Below are 25,907 nucleotides of genomic sequence, written 5' to 3' on the forward strand. Positions count from 1 at the left end.
AAATTTTTATTTCTAATTTAAAAACAGTTCACGATTTACACTAATGCATACAACGCTAATTGTTTACAAACACTAATTCACTAAAACACTTGGCAAACCATTCACTCTCTGAAACAGATTCACTTTTTGAAATACGGAAATGCTTGCTTGGTGAGGAACCCACTCATATATATACCGGTAGCAAAGTTTCTAGAAGACACAATGTTTCTAGAGAAGTCGTCGAAAGTTCTAGAACCTTTCAGAACCACCCCGGCCTTACTTCCGCAAGTTCCAGAACATTCTAGAATGTTGAAGAAAGCACCCTAATGTTCTAGAAAAAAATAAATACATGGGAAAAATGATTAAACCAACTACGGGTTTGGTTTTCGGTCATTAACCTATAATATTTGAAATCTGAAGGTGATAAGAACCTTTTAAACATATTTCCTAGGAGAATATATTTCCTAGGAGAACATATTTCCTAGGAGAATCTCTGGAAATTACTTCAGGGAGGAAATTTATGCCGACCAGTAATATTAATCTTATTAACCAATTGAACTGTAAAATCATTTAAAACTGGTAAAACTTAATTCCTTGCCTGATGTTTGCTAACAGCTATTTGTTAACTAATTCAAGACTAAACGTTAACCTTAACAAATAAGAAATGTGTAATCAAATTAACGAGTAATAATTTGCAATTAAAATTAGCAACTTTAGGTAAATCATATCATCATAATTTACCAGTTATGCTGTCCAGTCACTGAAAAAGTGGTATAGGAAGTACCATGAAACGCCTGAGAATAATCTGAAATTCTTTAAGAAATTAAACACAAATTTTTCTTCTTTGTAATAGGAGTTTGTCATTGACTTTCATGGCCAGCCTTAGCAAAACGAAACCAGGAAATATGTCCACTTTGGAATCCCCGAGAAACTGCTAAATCTTTTATTTTTGTGGTCATGTAGATATTTGATTGTGCGTCAGTGAATAAAAATATATTATGGATCCAATGCCGGTGGAAGAATACAGTGGTGGAGAACTTGATCTCGGCCTCGGAGAATGTATTCTGTTCATTAAAAGGTTTGTGCCATCCTGTCATGCTCGTAGATATGAATGTCAATATTTTACTCCTAGTGTCTCCTTCCCTCTGTGAAGTACAGAGGGAAGGAGTAATACTCTGGAAGCTATCCTGCTTCCAGAGTATTATTATTTATTTATTACATATTTGAAATTCTTGTATTAGCTAGGGATATTCAGAGTTACTCATACAATTTATTAAAAGTAGAACTTCGAAACCTTTCGACAGCTTTGAAGTAAATAGGAGATGGGAAATTAGAATGCGAGGGCGGATTATAATATTTTGAAACTGAAAAATTCATGATGGCAAAGCATGTCTTCATTTATTGTATTCAGAAGGTTATGGCAGCACAGTCCAATGAAACGGATTTGGACACGCCACTAAACGAGAACTATAGTCATGTGAATTTAGAATTAGGAAGACGAGGTGGAGGTTTCATTGGGTCGTTACTGCATTTTACACATTTCGTCGTGACTTTGCTGCTTGGAGGACCCCATTCCCGTGCATACCACTCGAACAGCAGCTCATTGGCCCATAACGCAAGTAGTTGTCTAATTGGAGAAGAAATCGGCTTTGGTGCCAGGGCTGATTCACTGTTCGCTCTTCAACAGATCAAAACACCTCTTCCTAATATCGACGATAAATTGAATGCCCTAATGGATATTCTGACATCAGCTCCCGCTTTAACAGAAGAAATACTGAACAAAGATTTTGGCAAAATCCTTATTCCGATAAAATGTGAAAGGACACATACGGTTTCAAACCGTATCACAGACGATTTTTCTTGGTAGTTGGTCGACAAGCTGGACGAAAACTCAACATAAGCAAGCATTTCCATATCTACCGACTGCATCAGCCATATCACCATAATTGCTATGACTTCATCTGTAATGGATCATTGTGCTATGGCGTTTCTTCTCATGAAGTCGGATTAAACACCAATGATTTTGGCATAGTTGGTCACAACTTCTTCAGCATGCCAAGTATGGTTATATTCTTGTTCACACTTGGTATGATTCTCTGCTATTCTTGCAGTAGCAGGAAAATAAGATTCAAAGGATTAAAGAAATGTCCCTGCTTACCTTTACGGTCTGGTAAGAATAGTTTATTCCGAAATACAGAAGACAACTCAATGTTGCTAAAGAAACCCGAATTTCAACCAAAGTATTATCTGGTCTCACTGAACTCGGCATTAACGATAAAAAATTTCCCAAAACTTCAATGCTCAGTTGTAATCCTCTTTGGTTTGTAAGTGTAGATGAAGGCACCCATCTTTTACAAGATCAGTCGCATATTGAGAAATGGTATGATAGTCAAAGCAGAATAAGTTATTAATCAAGGATCAAAACTGTAATGTTTTTATTGGATTGATTTCTTTATGAAATTCGTATTACTGCATCCTTATTAAAAGTTTTCAAACTTTCTCTATTGGAATTGCTGATTATTAAAGTAAAAACTTTATTATTTATTTACTCAACAAAAAGAGAGGGAGGATAGATAAAATGTTACAATGCGTTACGGGTGGGGAAGCAGTCGCATTAATGTTTCCTCATAAAAAAAATAATGTACTGTAATTTGAACTAGAGTATTTCGTTACGTAAAATTGTGGGAATTGTTCACAGAGTTGCGTTGCTTAATTTAGGAATGATCCCTGAAAGAGCTAGGAGACAAGTCTCACAGCAAGTAAGATATCTAAGCAAAATTTTAACAGTCGAAGACAAGGGGAAAAAAGTCTCCGACATTACCTCATGTTGATCCTCTCTTCCTACTTTGGTTCCCTCCCCCAAAAAGAAGACATTAATATAAATTAACTCCTAAATATAAACTCTTTAATTGTGGTTAGGATCTGTACGCTATTATTTTGTTTATAAAGATTGATAAAATTATGATATTCCATTTTTAATTTTCTATTCAAACCAACAGATATGAAAGGCAGTACATGCTCTATGTGACGATAGATAGAGCATGCTCCATGCTCTATCTGTTGATAAATCAAGTAACAGACAGAATTTTGATTTTTAAATCGTATAGCATAATATAAATTAAAGTAAAATATAAATAAAATCTCTTGGAGATTTTACAATCTTAAAAAGTATCGAGAGATTTACAAGTTTTAAATATCACTTCCCGCATTTTTTAAAAAAGTGACACGTGATATGTATGTAATCTTAACTTGACAATTTAAGTTAAGATTCAAGTTAATCTTGACAAGTTAAGATTCATAGAAGTATCATTTAGAATTTTAAATACTCAAAACAAATAAAAAATGCTGCTCTATAGATCATTTATTTTCTAAATTCTATTTAGAAAATAAATTATCTAAAATTACATTTTAGAATATCTAAATTCTATTTCAGAATTTTCTAAATTCTATTTTATCTGAAACTCACCAGATAAAATAAACGAAAAAAAAAAAGAAAAAAGAAAAAAGAGAAAACTCTTTTCGTAGTTAACCGCAAAAATGAACATCACCATTGGCTATTTCTGTCCTTGCATCCCTATACAGAGGGACGCTGATTAATTATATTCCCTAAAAGAATGCAATCAACATTCTTCCCTCCAAGCTAGAGGCACATTAAATCGAGGATGCCATTTTTCTTATTTAAAAAAAAATTAAAAAGAAGAGAATAATTCATAAATACTTGTTCTAATTTGTTTTGTTGTTGAATCGTAACTGAAAATGAAACTTAAACTGGAGATTTCATTCTTTTATATCCCAACTGACGAGTCGGGGCACAAACGAGGAAAAGATCAAAACAGTGCAGAGGTACTTACGATATTATCTTCATTGTTAAACATTCCGAAATCTTCGTCTTGTATAGCTGTATCCATCTGGTCAGGTAACCCTCACCGAAGATTTCTTACACTTGTATATTTTCTTCTTATTATTCTTCTGTTTCGTTTCTTTCTTGACCCCCTTCTGCCTTCAGACTGCGGCCTTGGCACACGAGGAACCTATTATCAGTGAATCGCCAACCTCAAATGAGGTTGCTTCCAGTTATCGATCAGCCGGCGGGTGTTATCAATTTTGTGGGTACTGATTGGATTCCAGCCAATGAAAGTGATAAATCAGGACATTAGGAGAAACACTCGACCGGTGACCGGTTGCAACCTAATCATATGATTTACATTAATGTGATAAATATGAACAGAAGGTAAACAAAACAATGCCCCACGTTTTCTTTTAAAAGTTTAACTGCTTTTGTCCAATAATTTCAAAATGGCTCTTTGAAAGTCCGGTTTATTCCAGAATTTTCTGGCTCGAGTCGTCTTTCTTTTTTTTTTTCTTTTCTTTTTCTTTCTTTTTTTTTTTTTTTTTTTTTTTGTTTCTTGTTTATTTTATCGTATCATACAAGTTTACAGTTTTAAAGTAACATTCCCAATCATTTTATTTAAGGTGCGAAACTTAATAGCTTTGATATTCTTCAAGATAACATAAATGTTTTTTATGATATGGAAAAGTTAATGCTTGGAAAGTTGTTTGGAGATCCGATGGGGATCAGTCTGTTGTTTTTTTTAAATTATGAAAGAAAAAAAATTTCAAAAACTAAAATAAAAGTTCCATTACTCAGTGACACTAATCTGGATTTAGCTACCAAGTTAAAGCCTTGATTTCGTTTTATTTTACATGGGATTTTATATTACGAAATGTTTATAGACCCAATAATAGAAACCTTAATATGATTGGGTACAGGGTTAGAAAAATCTAACTAGATTGAATTATTTTTAGAGTTGAAAATGACCTTTCCAATCTACATGGATACTTTATTTATGCAGTCATAAGAAGATAGACCCAAACACCAGAAATATCAGTGTAGAAGTTGCTTTGTTTGGGTGCGCTGAATTGCGCACCAGGAAAAAATTAGGGTTCTATTCCTACTGGTTAATTGCACATCAAGTACGAGACTATGATCTCTTCATTTATTAACTATTTAATGTAAAGTGTTAAGTAACACTTTACATTAACATGAAAGTCATGAAAATCAACTGTATTTTGAAAATTCACTTTTATACCAGAGGTTCCCAAACTTTCTCGGTTCACGGCGCCCTTAGTGTCTCAGTAATTTTGTCACGGCACCCCTAGGCCAAAAGAAATACCAAACAGTTCCGTTTATTAAGTAGTTAGGTCCAAAAAACTTAATAAGTAATGTTGAAACTGTGAACTACCTCGAGCTAGTAGTTCGCGCGGTGTCCAACAGATGTCAAGTATCGCTGTGTTTCCCTCGAAAATTTAAAAATATCCTTCGACGCCCCTGTGAGTTCGCTGTGGCGTCTTGAGGCGCCGCGGCGCACAGTTTGGGAACCGGTGGACTAAACATTTAACAAGGTAGACTTAAATGTTATATTCTTGAATTTTCGTTTTTAAAAATTCGTGTCGGCGAAGCACATTTCGTGAACGAAGAATATCAGACACATTTCATAAGGAAAATATTTATCTGTTACCATTTGGATTGTTACTGAAACAAACTTGCAGGGACAGGGATATATTCTCTCCCCCGATGCCATTGTTTTTGTTATAGTTTCAGGAGCATCAGCGACTAAGGCCATATTGCTCCGTTTATATTGTTTGTAAATTGCATGTTCTGTGGTCGATTTTCTGTTTTGCTGGACGAAAAACCCGAGTTCCTGGAGAAAAAACTATTCTACCCTCGCCTGAGACGGAATAACTCAGCCACGTTGTGAAAAATGCTCATAAAAATTCCTCCCATCATCGACGGGACTCGAAATCAAGTCTTTTCCACCCGGTGCGGGAAGGACGGCCATCCTACCAACTGTGCTACCGCGAGGGCCCGATGCCATTGTTTAAAATATCGCAAACATGAATGAAAATGAAAAGGGAAGTTGAACAGTTCGAAAAGGGAAGCATTGATAATTTTAGAAATTTTTCATATTAATGAAAAATTTCTAAAATTATCAATCCTTCCCTTTTCGAACTGTTATCCAACAGGAGTCTTGGGGATAGGAGATACCTTCCCCATGCCCTATTTTAAAATTAAGAAAAGTGAATGACAGGCACGGTGCTAGGGTTTTTGGCTCCCATAAGCAGAAATGTATTTAGCGTTCTTGAAATACTTTTAAATATTATTATAATAAAAATTTTGAATTTCGGTGCCCCCAAAATGTTTGCACCCGTATGTCCTGCTTACCGTGTTCTGCTGGCCCTGGTGAATGATACGTTAACTCTCTGGTTGGAGCACGCAATTCGACACACTCGTTATAACAGCTCTGGAACTAAGGGAGGGAAGTGTTCGCTCGCATTCATCCCCTCTCCGAGTTTCCAGTCCTGCTTATTGTATGATCATGCACTTTGGGAGAAAAAAAAAGAAGGAGGAAATAGTACATTAACATTTTCTAGGACTAATACAAAAACTATATCTTATTAAAAACATGGGGGGAAGGGGAAGATGGATGCCTTTATAATGTACCTTAATAGATATTAATGCCATTTATCTGGACTTCTATTCTGACTAAACTTCAAAAATATTTCCCAGAAGTTTTTATTTGATACCTGGTGAGATAAGGACTGTTTGGCATTACTTTCTTCCCAGGGGGAAAAAAAAACTTAAAACTTGTGGTTGTCAGTTTTACACCTGTGAAAGAAATGCTGAAACACAGGATTTGATTATATTGTGATCTGTTATGTCTACAATATCAGAATACTGAGATTTACCAGAAACACCCATATGATTCAAAATGGAGTAAGTGGCAACCAGATTTCTATCTGAACCGATTGCTTCCTGTAAAGTACTTAATGCTAAGATGAAAGTTAAATGTGGTCACTAATACATAGAAACGGCTTTAGATGTGTTCAAAGGATTCAGCTAAACTTGGCCTGGCCCAGATCTAGTTTCAGAAAATTAATTTTTATACTGCAGTGCAATTCCAAACTGTAAACCAACTGTTGATAGTTGACTAACAGCCCTATGTGAATAAATTGTCAGATAAGGAAAATACCTGCATTTTATGCAATACCTGCATTTTATCAAATGCAGGTATTGCATCAAAGGCAGCAAATGCTAAACCTATACAGGGCATGGACAATATATTACGTGAAAAACAAATTAGGGAGATAGAGAGTGACAGAAGGTAACAAAAATAAAAAAAACAGTCTTAACCTGCACAATGTCATTCCTTATTTTAACATTTTACCAAATACAAACACACATTTTGAAAAAAAATGTTTAAAAAAGTGTTTGCTGGTGCAATCTACAACCACCACTGATCGTGTTTTTAATTACTATGCCAAGAACAGGTGCGCTTAATTATTATTTAATTACTTTTATTCACTTTAATTATTTTAAAGATTACTGTAGAATCATATAACATATATAATAAAATTTATTATAGAACTGTAACCATTCAGTCCACTGCAGGCCTCCTCAACAAATCATGTTGAAGGAATGGACCATAATCAGCCATGCTGATCCAGTGCAGGTTGTCAGATCAACTATATTTAGCAGTCATGGGCTTGAACCCCCATCTACTCAAAGAGTGTGTGCTCTTGTACTTCCCCCCTCCCTCCTGACCACTTGGCTACAGAGGCCTCATTTATATATATGTATGTATATTAATATATAACATATTATTTTTTTATTATACGTTGAGTAGAATAACAAGAAAGTGGAAATGAGAAGGAAGGAAAATAGAAAAAAGAGGCAGTAGTCTATTGCAGTCAAAGGCAGCAAATGCTAAACCTATACAGGGCATGGACAATATATTACGTGAAAAACAAATTAGGGAGATAGAGAGTGACAGAAGGTAACAAAAATATATGTATAATAAGATAAAATAATTACAAATTTACAAAATAAGAATGTTGCCATGCAACTTACAAAACCAACCCTTCATCAGGTGTCAACAGCCAGGATTGCTAGTAAAATAACGTGCCTTCATTTCTGATGTAAACCACAAGCCAAAGGGTAATAAAATAAACATTAAAAAAAAAAGAGAATAAAATTGATTGTTACCGAAATAAATGAAAATTAAAGAAAATGTTGTGAGCAAAATAAAAAAAAAATTTACAAGGTTTTAAAAGGGGGTATTTTTAAAATGGCTTGTGAACTTTTCAGTTGATACCATGAAGATGAGAAATTAAAAAGTGGAATTGACAACTGAAATTTCTAGAAACATAAAACTTATTAGTCTAATCCAAATAAAGGTAAAGAGATTTGAAAAAATAGTAAAAAGCAAGTATCCTTGGAAAAAAATAACTTACATTGTAGAGAGGGCATGTGAGGTGGCAACATGACTGTATGCAAGAAAAAACAAAAACAAAACTGAAAAGTGCATGCCTATATGTCATAAGCATGCACTTTTTTTTTGGCTTAGTTTCTAATTATTTCTAGTTTTCAATTTTTTATTAATAGGTGTTGTTGTATAACTATATTTGTATCTCATTGGCCCACACTTTTCAGTTTTGGTTTTGTTTTGTCCTGTGTAAAGTTGTGTTGCCACCTCACATTGTAACTTACAGTGTAAGTTATTTTTTCAAGGCTACTTACTTTTTACTGTTTTCAAATCTTTTTACTTTTACTTGGATTATTTCTAGAAATGTCTGTTGTCAATACCAGTTTTTAATCTCTCGTCTTCATAGTGTCAACTGTAATTGTTGACAAGCCATTTTCAAAATACCCCCCTTTTTAATCCTAGTAAAAAAAAAATTATTTTGCTCACAAAATTTTATTTTCATTTATTCCAGTAATAATAAATTTTATTCTTATTTTTATTTATGTTTATGCTTTTTTACCCTTTGGCTTGTGGTTTACATCAGAAATGGAGATGTTGCTATTTTGCTTGTAATCCTGGCCACTGACACTTGACAAGGCCAGTTTTGTAAGTTATGTGGCACCATCCTTATCAGCCAAAAAAAAAATTTACAAAAAAGGATACAAATAAGGCAACACACAAAAAATAAAAGAAAAAATAATTAGTAAGAAATCTATTGTAGGTCAATATATTTTGTAAATTTTTTTTTTTTAAATTAGCAATAACAAGCATTACAAAAATGTTACCCCAAATAAGGTAAGGGAAAAGCATTGCCAATGAGTTTAAGGAAGAATTTTTTTTAATATTAGAGATAGCAATCCAATAATTATTGCAATGATGGCAATCCTGACACATTGTGAAATTACATTAGAGTACAATTAACTACTTCAAAGTTGAAGGAATCATGTTTATTATAAAATTTTTATAAAATCTGTTTATTATGTTCGTTAAAAATAATTTTATTATTAGGCAAATACTCATAATGGGTTTAAACAATTGTTTGAGTTTTTCCAGGTAAGTGTGCATAGCTCTTTTTACAAGAGGAAATGAACCTCAAAAAGGTGTTCGATGAAATTTTGGAATAAAATTTACAAAAAAGAAATTTATAATTGTTAACATTAATTTTTAATTTCCTATTTATGGTTAGTAATTTTTTGGTAATAATAGTAAGAGTTAAAAACAGGTTTGTAGATATCATTTGATTGAAGTTCTTTAGGTTTTACAAATAGCATAGTTTAAAGCATAGTTATTAGAGGTTTTATCCATCTGGGTAATAACAAAATGCTTCTGTAGTTCCTGTAATTGAACTTTAATTTTAGCAAGATTATGATGCTTAACCAGTTTACGATAAGTATATTTAGAATAATGATTTAAAAGATCCAAGAAGCCAGTATAAATCCACATAAGGAAGGCTTCAACAGGAGTGTTGATTTTATAAGCAAGGATATACAAAATCTTAAAAGGTCTTTATAGAGATGTTTTTTAAAGGAGGTGAAGTTAAATTTAGCAGTTAATCTGAATATCATCCAGAGGAAGAATCCCATCAGCTGAATGCTGTTGGGATTCTTCCTCTTGCTCAAATTAAAAACCTGAGGGGGAATAGATTCAAATTGAGGAAAGACAGTTGTAGAATAGATGTGTAGAAATTTGCCTTTAGCCAGCAGGTAGTTGATTGGTGGAACTGACTTCCATCTTTTGTTGTGGAAGTTGATAGCCTAAATAAATCTAAGGCTGAGCTGGACAGGCATTTGGAACAAATAGAGTGTTTTTTTTTTTTTTTTTTTTTAAGGCTGATGCTGCCTAAGCTTGCTTTCTTGCATCATATGCCTCTACTAATGCTAATATCCAGATCCCCAAAGTTAGGATCAATAAAGTATTTGAAATTTTGATGTTTGGAGATACAATTATATGTAACCAAGGAATTAGGGTCTATATTTGTGGTTGCTATTGTTGTTATTAGAAGTTTTACAGCTAGATTTGTGGCCACAGATTTATAAATACATGGTAATAAGCAAAGGGCTTAGAATATTTGTATCTGAATTTGATTTTCATATTTTGACAATGGGTAGTAAAGAATTATATGAATTTATACATTTATTAATATTAATAAGATCCATGAATTTTAATTAAAATTTCAAGAGAGGAATAAAATATTCTTGTTGAGAATATACTTTGAGTGTTATACCACACAGTTGGTACATTAATCTGGTATTACTGCTACCCATATGCAGTACCTTGCAATGTTAAACTTCAACTGCCATTTCTCAGCCCATTGATCCAATTTTCCTAGACCTTGTTTCAGTAGCTCATCCAGATTACTGTTGTTAACCACCCTCCTAACCTTTGTATCATTTGCAAACTTTGACATTAAGCCTGATATATGTTCAATATCATTGATAAATACAGAAAACAACAATGGGCCTAGCACTAAACCCTGGAGGACTTCACTAATAACATTAGTCCACAAACAGCAGTGCCCATTGATAACCACCCTCTGTCCTCTTCCACTTAACCATACCTTTATCGATAGCAGTAACTTTACTTGCCACATTGCTACTTTTATTATACCAGTCTTTTATGTGCAACAGTATCAAAGACCTTCCTGAAATCCAAGTATACGATATCAAAATTATTTTTTGCATCTGGTTCCTGGATCAACTGCATCATAGTAACCTATCAGATTGGTTATAAAAGACTGCCCCTTAACAAATCCATGCTGTGACTGCAAAAAATTATAATTGCATTCCTGTCCAGATGGTCCTGCATTACTTCTTTAACCAGTGACTCTATTATTTTCCCTGGAAATGATCGCGGATATATTTGCACATCTCCAGTCCATAGGGACCTCCCCTGATTTCCAAGGATATTCATAATTATAGCTAAGGGTTTGCTCACCTACTTTGCTGCCTCTCTTAATATAATTGATTAGATCCCATCCACCACAGGTGCCTTTTTTATGTTCAGCTTCAACAGTTTCTCTTCCACTTATCACAACGGCGCTCCGTAGCCAGGTGGGCAGGAGCAGCAGTGCGTAGCACACGCTTCTTAATTAGACCGGGGTTCGAGCCCATGATCACCCAATATGGAAGATGCTGAAAGGTCACAGAATGACCACCGCATATCCCTGGAGCAATATGGCCTTAGTTGCTAATGCTCCTAAAAACCAAATAACAACAACTTACCACAAAGTCATTTAGCTCCCCATTGGAGTGTGATAAACTTCTGACATTCCCTCCCGTAAAGAATTCTTTATGTGTGAATGTAGATGCAAATTATCTATTCAATTTGTCAGCAACCTGAGCAGGATCATTAACAGTTAACCCATTGACATCAAGCCCAATATGATTTAACCCCTTCCTTCTACTGTTAATATAAAGATAGAAGTCTTTACTACTTTTCTTGGCATTCTTTTCCAGAGACCTGCTAATTTATATATATTCCATAGACTTTTCTTCTCTGCCACATGTCTGAGTAGTTCATCTGACATCCATTTAGATCTAAGCCCTGAACAGTATTTCTTTGTTGGTATGAATGAAAAGCCTAGTAGCTTCTTTGTTTAGTTCCCTGATTGCTTTCAATTTAGAATTTGCTGTTGGTAACATGATCAGTTGGTCCCACTGCATAGAATTTAGAAACAGTCTGAGACCACTGTAGTCATCCTTATGAAAGCAAAAGCTTTTCCCTTTACTCTTGACAGTAGCTATGTCTTTAAATTCCACATTAGCACACAGTGATTGCTTTTACCCAGTGTATCTTTTACCTGCAGATTCTTAATGCATGTAAGATAACCAAATCAAGAGTACTGCTTCCTCTTTTTGCCTAACATGCTACTATAGAAAACAGTCATCCAAGAAATCCACAAAAGCCTTGCTAGCATGTAAGCAACCAACCCACAAATTCTAATTAACATCTGGAAAGTTAAAATTCTCCACATTATGAGACATTCAGATTTACTGGCCCCACTCTATTTCTCTGTATAGCTGTTTGGTATACTCATCACAGTCATTAGGCCTCTAACATGCTCCTACTCTCAATTTTGTTTTCCCAGTGCTTATATAACACCAGACTGACTGAACATTGCACTGGTCACCCATGTTGACTGGATGCACTGCTTTAGAATTAATATGCTTCTTAACTAAGAGCATAACCTCTTCACCCCTCCTGTCTTGTCTGTCCTTCTTGTATACATTGTGCTCCCCACATTCAAATTCAGCATCACTTATGTCTGAGTGATACCATGTCTCCACTATCCCTATAATGTCTGCATATACAGCTAGGCCTCGCATAACGCGAGTTCGATTAACGCGATATTCAGTTAACACTATTTGAAAAATGATACCACTTTTCACTTTACACGATGCGATCTTTTTTTTTTTTTTATACGATAGTTGAAAAAGATTTGAATCGCGCATTAAGCTTACTGCGAGTCGTATGGTCAATAAACAAACATTTGCCTGCTGCCCGTCTCGGTGTGTTCCAACCATTGAAAGAAGACGTGTTTGTCTCCTGCTAATAAAGTCAATGCAGACTTGCATTTAAAAATTCAAATTTTTAAATGAGCCAGATGAAAATGTTACCACGAAGGAGATAATGGTAAAAGAATTAGATGAAATCTTTCGTATCACATAGAACCTCAAACAAAAGGTTTGATGTTCTCTGCGATATTTATTTCACCAGGGCCCAGAGAAGATTGTTGTCGGCTATCGGAAATTGATTGATGAAAAGAGAAAGTCAACACTGTTCAAATATTTCCGCAACAGTAATTTCTTCATTGTGTATTTTATGTCAGAGGTTCCCAAAGTTTCTCGGTTTGCGGCGCCTTTAATGTCTCAGTAATTTTTTCAAGGCACACCCAGAGCAAAAGAAATACCTAACAGTTTTGTTTAGTAGTTAGGTCCAAACAACTTAATAAGAAATGCTGAAACTGTGAACTACCTCGAGCTAGTAATTCGCACGGTGTCCGACAGATGTCGAGTATCGCTGTGTTTCCCTCGAAAATTTAAAATATTCCGCGGCGCACAGTTTAAGAACCGCTGTTTTATGCAATAAACATTTAATTCCATAATTATTTTCATTATCTTTTACATTATATACAGTTAAAAAGTTATTTAAAAGGTATTTTTAAAATTCTTTATGGACATTCCAGAAGGTCAAGGACCAATTATAATTTTTCCTATTGGTTATGATATTCGATTAACGCGTTTCCGTTTTGCGCAATGCGCTCGCAGGACAAATTAATTGAGGCCCGCCTGTAATGACTTAATTGGTACTTCAAATACATCAAATTTATTTACAATTTTCCTTCGCAGTGTACATGCACATGTTCTTACTCTTAGTTACCCTTACACAGCCTATGTATTCACTAGTTCCATGATGATCTGCAGCAGGGCCTGAAATCCCTGACCTTGCTTTCCAGGCTGTTGCATTTTCCAAAAGAAGCAGTGCAAGAATCACCTATACCTCTGTCTGCAGCTATCCCCAAGCTAGGAGTTTTCCGACCCACCTATCACTGCCTCAACAGCGTCAGCAAATATTCTTGCACCCCTTCTATTTATGTATATCCAATCCCAGTATAAACAGTCTCTCCTGTTGACAAGCACAGATTAATTTTGAGGGTACAGCTCTAAAACGGTGTTCGCAGGTTGGCCATAGTTAGTACACCAGACCGAACCTATTGGTAACTCTTTAGGAGGCTTCCGGATCAGCTAGTGTACCTCTACTCTGCCAGACAGTGACTGGAGGGAGTCCGAGTAGTGTGTATGTGAGGGGCATTGTCAAGGCCAAGTTATGTCAAGGATCTGGGTATAGTCTTACCACGTGTACGCCATATCCAAAAATTTCATTACTTCATACAGCATGTCCTCCCCACTTTTTCTTACTATTGAATACACCACGAATTGTCAAACTAATAGAGTAAGCTTATCCTGCAAAAAGATCTAAACCTCCCAAACACTTCCTAGTTCATTTCACAAATATACGTGGTCTCAATTCTAATCTCAACGATGTCCATTTCCACTTGCAGTCTGCCAAACCCCATGTACTTTTTCTGACAGAATCTCAGTTATTGATTGATTCAACTACTGCTCATCTCAGTTGTCCAAATTATTCGCTGTATAATTCTTTTCGCCTCAAAGGTGGTACTTGTGCATATGTCCATTCCAATATTCCTGTCAGAGACTTGGAAATTTGGAATCTCCTCTTTTCGATCATCTCTGGCTTAAAATCTCTCTACCTAATTCTGTCAAATTCATCTGTTGTCTCTACCGTTCTCCTAATTCCACTAATCACTTGGAGCTCTTCGACTTCCTCTCTTTGCAACTTGACTTTCTCCAGTCCAACTTTCCTAACAGTGAGGTAATTTTCCTTGGTGATTTTAATGTTCACAACTCCAGCTGGCTTCCGTTTTCTAGTCACACCAACCCAGCTAGTTGAGATGCTAAGGCTTTTGCAATTACTAATGACCATGCACAGATTGTTCATTTACTTACAAGAATACCAGACAATCTTAACCATACAGCCAACATGCTTGATCTGTTTCTCACAAAACAACCCTTAAGTACATGGTCGAAGTGAGTGGTCCTTTAGGCACCTCAGATCACAACTTGGTGATTGTCTTCTGCGGTGGAGCCTTTATCTCATGGCTATTCCCAACCTCGTGTTGTTTGGCATTACAAGAATGCAAAATGGGATGACCTGCGTGATTTCTTTTCTTCTTTTCCTTGGTTGGATTACTGTTTCAAAACTTCTGATGTCAACGTTTGCTCAGATCGTGTCAGTGAAATTATTCTTGTAGGAATGGAATCCTTCCACACTCCACTTTAAAATCTCGTCCTTTATCTAAACCTTGGTTTTCCAATAAATGTGGTTTTCCAATAAAGGCCGTTCAGGAGAAGAATGTTGCATATCATAATTGGCTTGTTTCCAATTCTTCAGTTTCATTTTCTGCCTACACCAAAGCTCACAACAATTGTAAAGCAGTTATTAATCAGCCCAAACTAGGCTAAGAGTAGAAAACTTGCCTCTTGCCCTAATGGTAGCCAAGCATTCTGGTCTCTTGCCAAAGCTATTGGCCACAACTTTTGCCCATCTCTGCTCCCAACTCTGTCCAAACCAGATGGTTCTGTTGTCACTTCAGCCAAGGATAAAGCTGACCTGCTAGCATCCCATTTTTCTTCCAACTCATGTATTAATGATCTTGCTAAAACACCTCCCACCATTCCCAACACACTCCATTCAATGCCTCCTGTGGTCCTCTGCCAAAAGGACATCAGAAGGATTTTGAGGAATCTTGATGCTAAGAAAACTCCAGGTCCTGATGGTATTTCTCCACTTGTTCTCAAAACCTGTGCTCCTGAAGTTACTCCTGTTCTTTGCCGCCTTTTTTCACTTTCTTATTCCAAAGGTGTTTTTCCTTCTGCTTGGAAATTTGCTCATATCCAGCCAGTTCCTAAAAAGGCCAACAAATCCCTCCCATCCAATTATCGTCCCATTACAATTACTTCTACTCTTTCTAAAGTAATGGAGAAATCAATTAACCGCCAACTTTCAAACTACCTAGAAACCCCCTCCGTCTGATCAACAATTGCCAGTATGGATTCTGTCAGTGTCGATCCACTGGTGATATTCTTGCATATGTTACCCATTTATGGACAAATTCAATGGAAAAGTTTGGTGAAACACAATCAGTTGCTCTAGACATCTCAAAGGCTTTCGATCATGTTTGGCATATAAGTTTTCTAAACAAGCTTCCATCTTACGGTCTGCCAACTGTTTTTTGCAATTGGTTATCCAGTTTTCTCTCTGACTGCTCGCTGAGAGTGGTGCTAGATGGCTCTCTGTCTTCTAACTTCTCCACTAATGCTGGTGTCCCCCAGGGTTCAGTTCTTTCCCCCACTTTTTTCCTCTTGTATATTAATGACCTTCTTCCATTGACTGGAAATCCTATCCATAGTTTTGCCGATGATAGCACATTGCATTCCACTTTCCATTTTGAGAAACCTTGCCCTGCTCAATCAGCTTGAACTTCTCGAATATCCACTACTAATTCCTTAAATGCCGATCTCCAGGTAATTCTCCAATGAGGCAAAGACAACGTAGTTGATTTCAATCCTTCTAAAACTTAGTCTTGTCTTATATCTCGCAAAAAGGATTCTTCTGCTCCTATGCTTATCTTTGGTGACACTCCGATTTCTAGACAAGTTGATATATCTCTTTTGGGGATTACCCTAACATCTGATCTCTCTTGGCACAAGCATATTACAAATATTGCTTCCTCTGCATCTAAAAAACTTGGTTTTCTCTTTCGCTCTCAGTGTTACTTTTCTTCCGAACAGCTGTTCACTCTGTACAAATCGCAAATCCGCCCTACCATGGAATATTGTTCCCACATCTGGGGCGATGCCCCCAAAACCTCTCTCAGGCTTCTAGGTTCCATTCAGAAGAGGACAGTTAGGTTAATTGATGACTCATCTTTAACAGAATCTCTCCACTCGCTGTCTCATAGACGTACTGTTTCTGCTGCATGCCTTTTCTACAGATACTTCCATGGGTACTGTTCTTCTGAATTGGCTTCTATAATTCCCGCTCTCTCTTTCAAAATAGTCCAAACACATGCCGCCACCAGCCAACATCCATTTACTGTCCAACTTCAAACCAGAACCAACTTTTCATCTTCCTCGTTTATTCATTCAACTGCCGTTTTCTGGAACAACCTTCCTTCGTATGTCTTTCCTGAAAATTACAGTCTACAAAAATTCAAGTCTAATTGTCAAAAAATATCGTCTCTCGTCTTCTCAACCTCCAACCCAAGCACGGTACTAACTACTATAGTTCTAATACCTCTCGTGTTTGGGGTTTTCATGAAAAAATAAATAAATAAAAAAAATAATTTATTTAATAAAATACTTTAATTCTGGATTTTTTTTTTTTACTGTAATCAATACCACTTTTCACTAGAACTCAGGTGTCTGATTCCATCAGGATAACCATTTCACCATGCCAACACAAATAAACCGCAAAAGGAAGAAATTATATGCATTTAGACTCCAGCGTAATCTGGTTCTCTTATTCCCACCTAAGACAACCACAGACCACTCTGTCTGAAAAGTGATTTACCAGACTAATACGCCTCAGGTTATTATCCAACATAGTTTGTATGGGAACGAAAATAAAAACTTATACTTATTGTTCCTTCATTCGACTTCACTCTTAAAAATTATACAGAAAGTACCTTTATGATTTTACCAAAAAATATTACATAAGTCCGAATTTACATAACTCAGGGCTTACGTAAGTGAGGGACTAACTGTATATATACAGTTAGTCCCTATTGAAAAAATTCTGTAATGTTTTTACTTCATTTTTTAATTTTTCAACAAATCTACTACAGATGTAGCAAAGTTTATTTATGCAGGCTCCTGTTACCACATCACATTCAAAACTTACAAACACAGAAATAAATTTTTACTTGGACTATCTACACAAACTACGGAATGAGGAACTAGCCAAATTCTGTTTACTTATATATATACTAAGTCTTACTTGTGCAATCTCAACACTTCTGTGAGCGTTCACTGTCATACTAGGAAAGTCAGTAATGTGGTTATCAATCTTGATAATAGTAAAAAACATAATGATGTATCATTTTCGATTTTCTTAAAAAACAAAAAAAGATGCCATTTCAGAAGTGTGATAGAGAAAAATGGATGTAATTTTTGATCTGGGTACATAAATTACTAAAGAATGTACATGATTATATATTAAGCTGTTGTTGTTATTTGGTTTTTAGGAGCATTAGCAACTAAGGCCATATTGCTCCGGGGATATGCGGTGGTCACGGGCTCAAACCCCGGTCTAATCAAGAAGTGTGTGCTATGCACTGCTGCTCGTGCCCACCTAGCTACAGAGGCGCCTATATATATTAAGCAAAAACAACTGTAACTTTTTACATCTGTAAACATTTGTAATGAATATTTATCTTGTCCTTTCATTTTATGCATGCAACATGATTTAAACTGCATGAATAATGCAACGGTCATTATTCCCTCAGCAGAGCAACTTGCCTTTGTAACAAGTTGCCCTGATATTTCACTATTTTCAATGAGTAGCTTTAGCTGTATTACAACTTTAAAACTGATTTCATATACATGCGAAACATGGAACAATTTTATACACCTATTTTGTCTACATATTGTCACTAGAGAACCACCTGCTATCTGATGAGGGACCAATTAGTCCTAAAATAGGCTGCCACATGAGTCTCATTTTTTAAAAAATTGGCCAGCTAACCTTTTATAGAGACCAATATGTTTGAAAATAGTGCAATGCTGGGAAACTCATTGCAAAAGGCAACGAGTTTCCCCAGGATTTTCTGTTCTGCTTTGAGAATTAAGACCATTGCATTATCTGTGCAGTCTAAGTCCTGCTGGCCTCAAAAATAGATTAAAGGACAAGATAGTCCTGCAAGCATCTTATTCATCATCTTCGTTATCTTCATTATAAAATACAAGCATCATCTTCATTATAAAATGAAATGTCATATCTTTTGGCATGGATTCTTAAAAGCAAATGTGACAATCATTGATATGAGTGGCAGATTGCTGTCTTATTTTCAGATTATAAAATGTTGATTTTTTGTGAAACTGTGCCAGATTTTAGTTTACTGTATTTATGTTTTGAAGATTGTTCAAACAATGTACTCATTAATGTACAAATTTAAAATATTTTCTAGTACATGTTATCACCTGCCATGTGTTTCTGACTAATCGTAGGCACTTTTTATAAAGATGGCAGCATGCCATCTTTATAAAAAGACTTCCAATTTTCAAAGCAGCAACAGCTTTGAAAATTGGAAGGGGGTGGGGAGACCACAACTGCTGACTCCAGCTGTCTGATTTAGCTTACAAAAGTCTTTACTGTAGAATTTTCATGGAATTCAGATCCAGAAGTTGATTAAGTCAAATCAAGTTATACATAAATAGATAGAGGAAATTATTGCATAAAAAAAGAAACAGGTTCTATGTAGGAATTTTTTTATGAATTTTTTTAAAATTCTGATTTTATATTTGACAATAATTTTACTCTAGTGTTGATAATGAAGTAAAAATAAGAGCAAATTAATATATTAAATTTTAATATACAAAGTTATCATATTTCAAAATTCAATGAAAAAGTATACTCCAATAAATCTGCCACTATCAGAAATTCACTACCAGTGGCCCACCCACATTCAGCATACTTGTGAAAGAATTAAACAATTTAAAAATTGTTTAAACATTGCAATTTCTGATGTTCAGGCTTTTTCATTACGTTAATCACTATCTACTCAATATTAAATGATTACACATCAGACCTCAGAAGGAAACACAAGGAGGTAATCACCTAAAAGGCTCATCTGAAGTGTATTAAAAAAAAAAAAAAAAAAAAAAAAAAAAAAAGTCAGGATATCAAAATTTCCTACCCAATTAACACAAATTCTGAACTCAGCATATGAGTTAATTGGGTAGTGCGTGTATCACTAATCTTACTAGTATACATAGACTCAGTTCAGTGTTTCAATTTTGATATTGTCAGGTGTATTCATCTTCTTTTACATTCACTAGGACAGGAATCAGCAACCTTTCAGGAATGATGTGCCTAGTTCCAACTGAGTTTGAAGTCAATGGTGATTATTTGAAATTAGAGAATCTATTTATAAGAAAACTGCTTGCTGTTATTCTGTAAGAATGCACATGGGGAAAATAGAATTTTGAAATGCTTTTAGGGGGTTTCACTTCAAAATTAAACTGGTACAGGGGTATACCATACCTTCATTGATAGTGCCACGGAAAAGTATTAGTTTTAGTCTACAAATCATATGTTGCTGACCACTGCACAAGAGTATGGTTTATTAATATTTTGATAAAATTATTAATGTATTGATTTTTTTAAATAACAAATGATTAACTCATTAAAACGAAACATTAAATATTTTTGTTAAACATTTTTGAAAATTAAAAACTTCAAAATTAAACTGGTACAGGGGTATACCATACCTTCATTGATAGTGCCACAGAAAAGTATTAGTTTTAGTCTACAAATCATATGTTGCTGACCACTGCACAAGAGTATGGTTTATTAATATTTTGATAAAATTATTAATGTATTGATTTTTTTAAATAACAAATGATTAACTCATTAAAACGAAACATTAAATATTTTTGTTAAACATTTTTGAAAATAAAAAAGAAAACTTCAGCTTGTTAACCTTTCACCAATCAGAGATATTCATAATTTAATAATAAGAAGGCAGCTGACATGAAACTGGTAGAAGTATTAAATTCAGTTTTTGAGGGGGCAGTTATTATATCTATTTTAAACTACGTTGCATTGGATTTGAAGGAAATATTTTTGTAATGGATATATGAAAGAACATGGTTTGTCTAGATGATCTTTTCTCCTTTACATATACTAAGTACATGCAGAGGAGAAAAGATTGTTTTGGAAAACGTTATGTTCTTTATGTGCTTTCCAAAATACTTCCTTGAAATTCAATGCATGTAGTGTCCAACTGTAATTTATGAATATATTATTCTTCGGATACATATTTTGTATAGTATATCTAGTATTTAAAAAAAAAAACCATGGGTTAAGAACTAGTATAATGTCTAGTCCTCTTATCATTAAGAAATACAATAACATAGTAATACAAAGGAAAGAATGGGAATGTAACTAATATAAGGCATTTCATAATGTGATAAGTACATATGGAGTGTGGTTAACAAAGCTTTGGTTAGATAGTTAACTGATTGCACTGCATAACAAGCATTATATATCAATACATTTATACATATTAATATAATGTGATGGTTTCTCAGAAAATGAATATATTCTGATTTCCATCTTTTTTGATTACTCATATAATTTCTATGCTTGAAATAAATGACACATTTCAGATGGATTATGTCTTTAATACCACAAATATATAAATATTACAAAAAGAGGAACAATTAACTATCATGATTCGCATATAAAAATAATCTAAGCTCAACAAAATGGGATTCTATCCATATTATTGTTCTATTCACAAGCTAATTTATTATCAAAACTGGAAAGAGCAACAGCAAAGGCTTGAATGGCACACACAGGATAACTGAAGTCTAGAGTAAAAATATTTTCTGCTACACGACCAAATTGCATGATTACAGATTTAACTGGAAAAAAAAAAAAAAAGAGAGAATTTAAATACAGTTTCTATAATAATGTATATACAGTGGACCCCTGCTTTACGATAATAATCCGTTCCAGAGACACCATCATATCATGATAATATGTAATGTGAACACATTGTTTTTTGGTAATTCGTTCAAAGACCTCGGAAGTTGAAAATTTCGCTATATAATTAAGCTAAAAGGTGATTTTTATAATCTCTCTAAAAGGTGATTTTTATAATCTCTCTAAAAGGTGATTTTTATAATGGAAATTGTACATATTGATTAAAAATATTTTTTAAAACTAATATACTGATTACAGCACAACACAAAAATTCACTTCAACTAAAGTATGCAAAAACAAAACACATTTACAAATGCTGCTATTGGCTGAGAGGAAGGACCATGTGGTCCGGTCGGAGACAGTCGTAAGTCCATCATAAGGTGAAATAAGTAGGTGTTGGGTGACATGATCACTGGTTAGTAGAATCAGCTGCTTCATAGAATCAAATTTCAAAAAACCAATTCAAATCATTGAAATGCACTACACTTTCATCGTTATTATATGTTTGTTTATAAGAATCAATTCTGAACACCTGATATTTTTCTAAGACAGGGGTTCTGGAGGTCACGAATATAAAACAATTTGCAGTTTCAATTTTCGTTATCATATGTTCGGTTATAAGAATCAGTTCTGAATGCCTTTGTGATATTTTTCTAAAGCACATTTCTGAAGGTCACTACCATAAAACAATAAAAACAATTTGCAGTTTCTGGTTTATTGGGCTTTTCTGTTAGTACAATCTATTATAAACGAGGAGTAAACTTGATCTTATTGCATTTGCGATAATACCGATAGTTGGAATTCTGTGGGTTTTTACATTACTATGGTGTTTCCCCTTCAATCATATAAAAAACATAAATAAATTTTCAAAATCTTCTTTCATTCCCATCTTTTAACTTTTGTAAACTTGTTACCCTCATATCTCACTTGCGCATATCGTGTTAGTTGCAATTTGTGCATGCCATATTCATTGTTATTAATTGCTGATCTTTTTTACTGTTTACATTTTACAACCAAAAAAAAAAAAAAATGTTATTGAACAGAAATATAAATTAATATGTACATATTATAGTATTAAATTAAGCTATGTACATAAGTGTAAATTTATTTTTATTTTGCTAACCTGTGGAAAATGTTCTTCCGATTTTCATGTATCATTTAATTTTGTTAATTGGTAATGTAATAAAGTGTAAATTTGTGATCTTTACTTTTATAGCCTGTGGATAATATTTCTCCTTTTTTCGCTTATTAGAATTGCCATTTAATAGAATTAAATTCAATTCACAAATGTGATCACAATAACCAGTTCTTATCACATATCATATAGTGAATGGTATTTTATTAAGGAGATTCCATCGTAAAGTGATCTGATCATATAGTGAACCAATCGTAAAGCAGAGGTCCACTGTATTGTTTATTTTTCAAAAAAATAATTATCTAATATATTAAAAATATAAAATATTGTATAAAGGTGTCAATAAGAGTATCTATAATATATTAGCATTAGCATCCCCTTACTCCAAATGTTTGTCAAGTTCTGCCTTAAATCTATTTAAGCTATCAACTTCTACGACAGATGGAAGTTTGTTCCAGCAATCAACCACCCGCTGGCTAAAGGCAAACTTCCGCACATCTATCCTACAACCGTCTTTCCTCAATTTGAATTTATGCCCTCTCAGGTGATTATTCTGAGCAAGAGGAAGAATCTCATCAGCATTGAGCATGCTGAAACCATTCAAGGCTTTATACACCTCAATCAGATCACTTCGCAGGTGCCTAGTCTCCAGACACTGTAATTTGCAAAACTTAAGCCTTTCTTCGTAAGAGCAACCCTTTGTTCCATTCACTAATCTTGTTGCCCTTCTCTGTACTTGTTCCAACAGCTCTACATCCTTCTTAAAATGAGGCCTCCAGACCTGTATACAGTACTCAAGGTGTGGCCTGACCATTGCCTTATATAAGGGGATAATCACCTCCTTATCCCTGCTAGAAAAATTCCTGTATATCATTGACAAGACACTATGAGCTACTCTTGAAGACCATCTGCACTGCCCAGAGAACTTCATATCTGCCTGCACAATTACCCCTAGGTCCTTTTTGTTCTCTACCATTGTCAGTGTAGTACCACAGAGTTGATATGTCACTCTGGGGTTACTGCTTCCCATATGTAGTACTTTACATTTGTCAATGTTAAACTTCATTTGCCACCTCTCAGCCCATCTGCTCAACTTTTCTAGATCCTGTTGCAGCAGCGTTACTGTCATTGGTGTCCTTAACAACCCTGCTAACCTTTGTATTGTCTGCAAACTTGGACATTAAGCTTGATATACCATCATCAATATCATTTATAAATACAGAAAACAACAATGGCCCCAACACTAAACCCCAAGGGACTCCACTAATAACATTAGTCCACGATGAGCAGTGTCCATTGATTACCACTGTCTGTCTTCTCCCCCTCAACCACCCCTTTATCCATAGCAGCAATTTGCCTCCAATGGCACACAGCTCCAATTTGTTCAGCAGTCTTCCATGTGTAACAGTATCAAAAGCCTTTCTAAGATCAAAGTTATTCATTGCATCCAGTTCCTTTGTGACCACATCATAGTATCCAACCAATTGGTCAGGCAAGACTTTCCCTTAACAAAACCATGCTGTGTCTGAGCTATAATTGAACTCTTGTCTAGATGATCCTGCAGTGCTTCTTTAACCAGTGCCTCCATTAATTTTCCTGGAAAAGAAGTTAAACTAACAGGTCTATAATTACTTGTGTTACCCTTTGATCCTCCTTTGTGAATTGGGGTCACATTTGGACATCTCCAGTCCATGGGTATATTCCCTGAGTCCAAAGAAGCTCTCATAATTATGGCTAAGGGTTTGCTTACTTTCTTTGCTGCCTCCTTTAATATAACTGCATAGATCCCATCCACCCCGGGTGCCTTTTTTATGTTTATCTTCAACAATTTCTCCTCCACTTTCCTCTCAGTTATTACAAAACCATCTAGCTAAGTGCCAGAGTTTAACTCACCTCTGGGATTCCCCAACCTGAATAACTCCTCATGGGTGAATGTAGATGCAAAATAATCATTTAGTTTGTTAGCCACCTGAGCAGGATCTGCAACAGTTGAACCATCAATATCCAGTGGACCAATCTGATTCATCCCTTTCCTTCTAGAGGTTACATAAGTAAAGAACTCTTTGTTGTTTTTCTTTGCATCCTTTGCCAAAGATTTCTCATAATCTGCCTTTGCCTGCCTAATCTCCTTTGTGACTTGGTTATAAACCAGCTTATATCTATCATAGGCTTCCATGTCACCCATTAATTTATGTCTCCTATGCATTTTTATTCTCTGCCATATGTTTCATTAGTTCATCTGACATCCATTTACCTAAACTTGAACAATATTTCTTAGTTGGTATGTAAAGCCTAGTAGCTTCCAAGATAAATTCTTTGAATGCTTCCCATTTTGAATTTGCTGTTGGTAACATCATCAGTTGGTACCACCGTATAGAATTTAAATACTGTCGCAAACCACAGTAGTCGCCTTTAAGAAAGCAAAAACCCTTCCCTTTACCCCTGATGGTAGTTACCTCTTTGAGTAAATCCCACTTCAGCACACTGTGATGACTGCCACCTAGTGATTCCTTTATCTGCAGATTCTTGATGCATGAAGAATCACTACCGATAATCAGATCAAGAGTATTACTCCCTCTAGTTGCCTCCCAAACATGCTGATGTAGAAAACAATCATCCAATAAATCCACAAAAGCCTTGCTAGTGTGTGAGTGACCAACCCACAAATTCCAGTCAATATCTGGGCAATTAAAATCCCCCATTATAAGACTCTCTGATTTACTGGCCCACTCTATTTCCCTGTACAGTTTCTTATTATACTCATCAGAGTCATTAGGCCTATAACACTCCTACTCTCAATTTTGATCTTCCAATGCTTATGTCACACCAAACTGACTCGACACTGCACTGTCCAGTGATGTCGACTGGCTTCACTTCCTTGGATTTTATGTGTTTTTTTAACTAATAACATAACCCCTCCTCCCTTCCTATCCTGTCTGTCCTTCCTGTACACATTGTACTCCCCAAATTCCAGTTCTGCATTCCTTATATCTGTGTGACACCACGTCTCTGATATCCCAACAATATTTGCCTTTGATGTTTTGAGCAATACCTCAAATTTATTTGCCAAATTCCTAGCATTGGTGTACATGCAAGTATACCTGCACCTGTTCCTATTCTTTGCTACCCTAACACAACCCGTGTGTTTACTTGTACCGCAATGACTCCCAGTAGTCTGTGAAATATCCTGCATCTTGTTT

At 35.0% G+C, this 25,907-nt stretch overlaps 2 protein-coding genes across 2 annotated transcripts in view; both read right to left on the reverse strand.

Moving 5' to 3' along the window:
- Nucleotides 1-3,939, reverse strand: part of Hn (phenylalanine hydroxylase) — a 57,420-nt gene extending 53,481 nt beyond the window's left edge. The window contains exon 1 of the mRNA XM_090370517.1: nt 3,831-3,939. Within this exon, the coding sequence (XP_090226643.1) occupies nt 3,831-3,887 (57 nt within the window). The 5' untranslated portion in view covers nt 3,888-3,939. The remainder of the gene's footprint in view (nt 1-3,830) is intronic.
- Nucleotides 3,940-21,377: 17,438 nt separating this feature from the next.
- LOC150087928 (tubby-related protein 3-like) overlaps nt 21,378-25,907 on the reverse strand; it is a 106,858-nt gene continuing 102,328 nt past the window's right edge. The window contains exon 12 of the mRNA XM_090369966.1: nt 21,378-21,511. Within this exon, the coding sequence (XP_090226092.1) occupies nt 21,378-21,511 (134 nt within the window). The remainder of the gene's footprint in view (nt 21,512-25,907) is intronic.

The sequence above is a fragment of the Mastigoproctus giganteus genome, chromosome 3 (genome assembly GCF_048544385.1).
Source record: "Mastigoproctus giganteus isolate SK-2022 chromosome 3, ASM4854438v1, whole genome shotgun sequence".
Taxonomy (NCBI): domain Eukaryota; kingdom Metazoa; phylum Arthropoda; class Arachnida; order Uropygi; family Thelyphonidae; genus Mastigoproctus; species Mastigoproctus giganteus.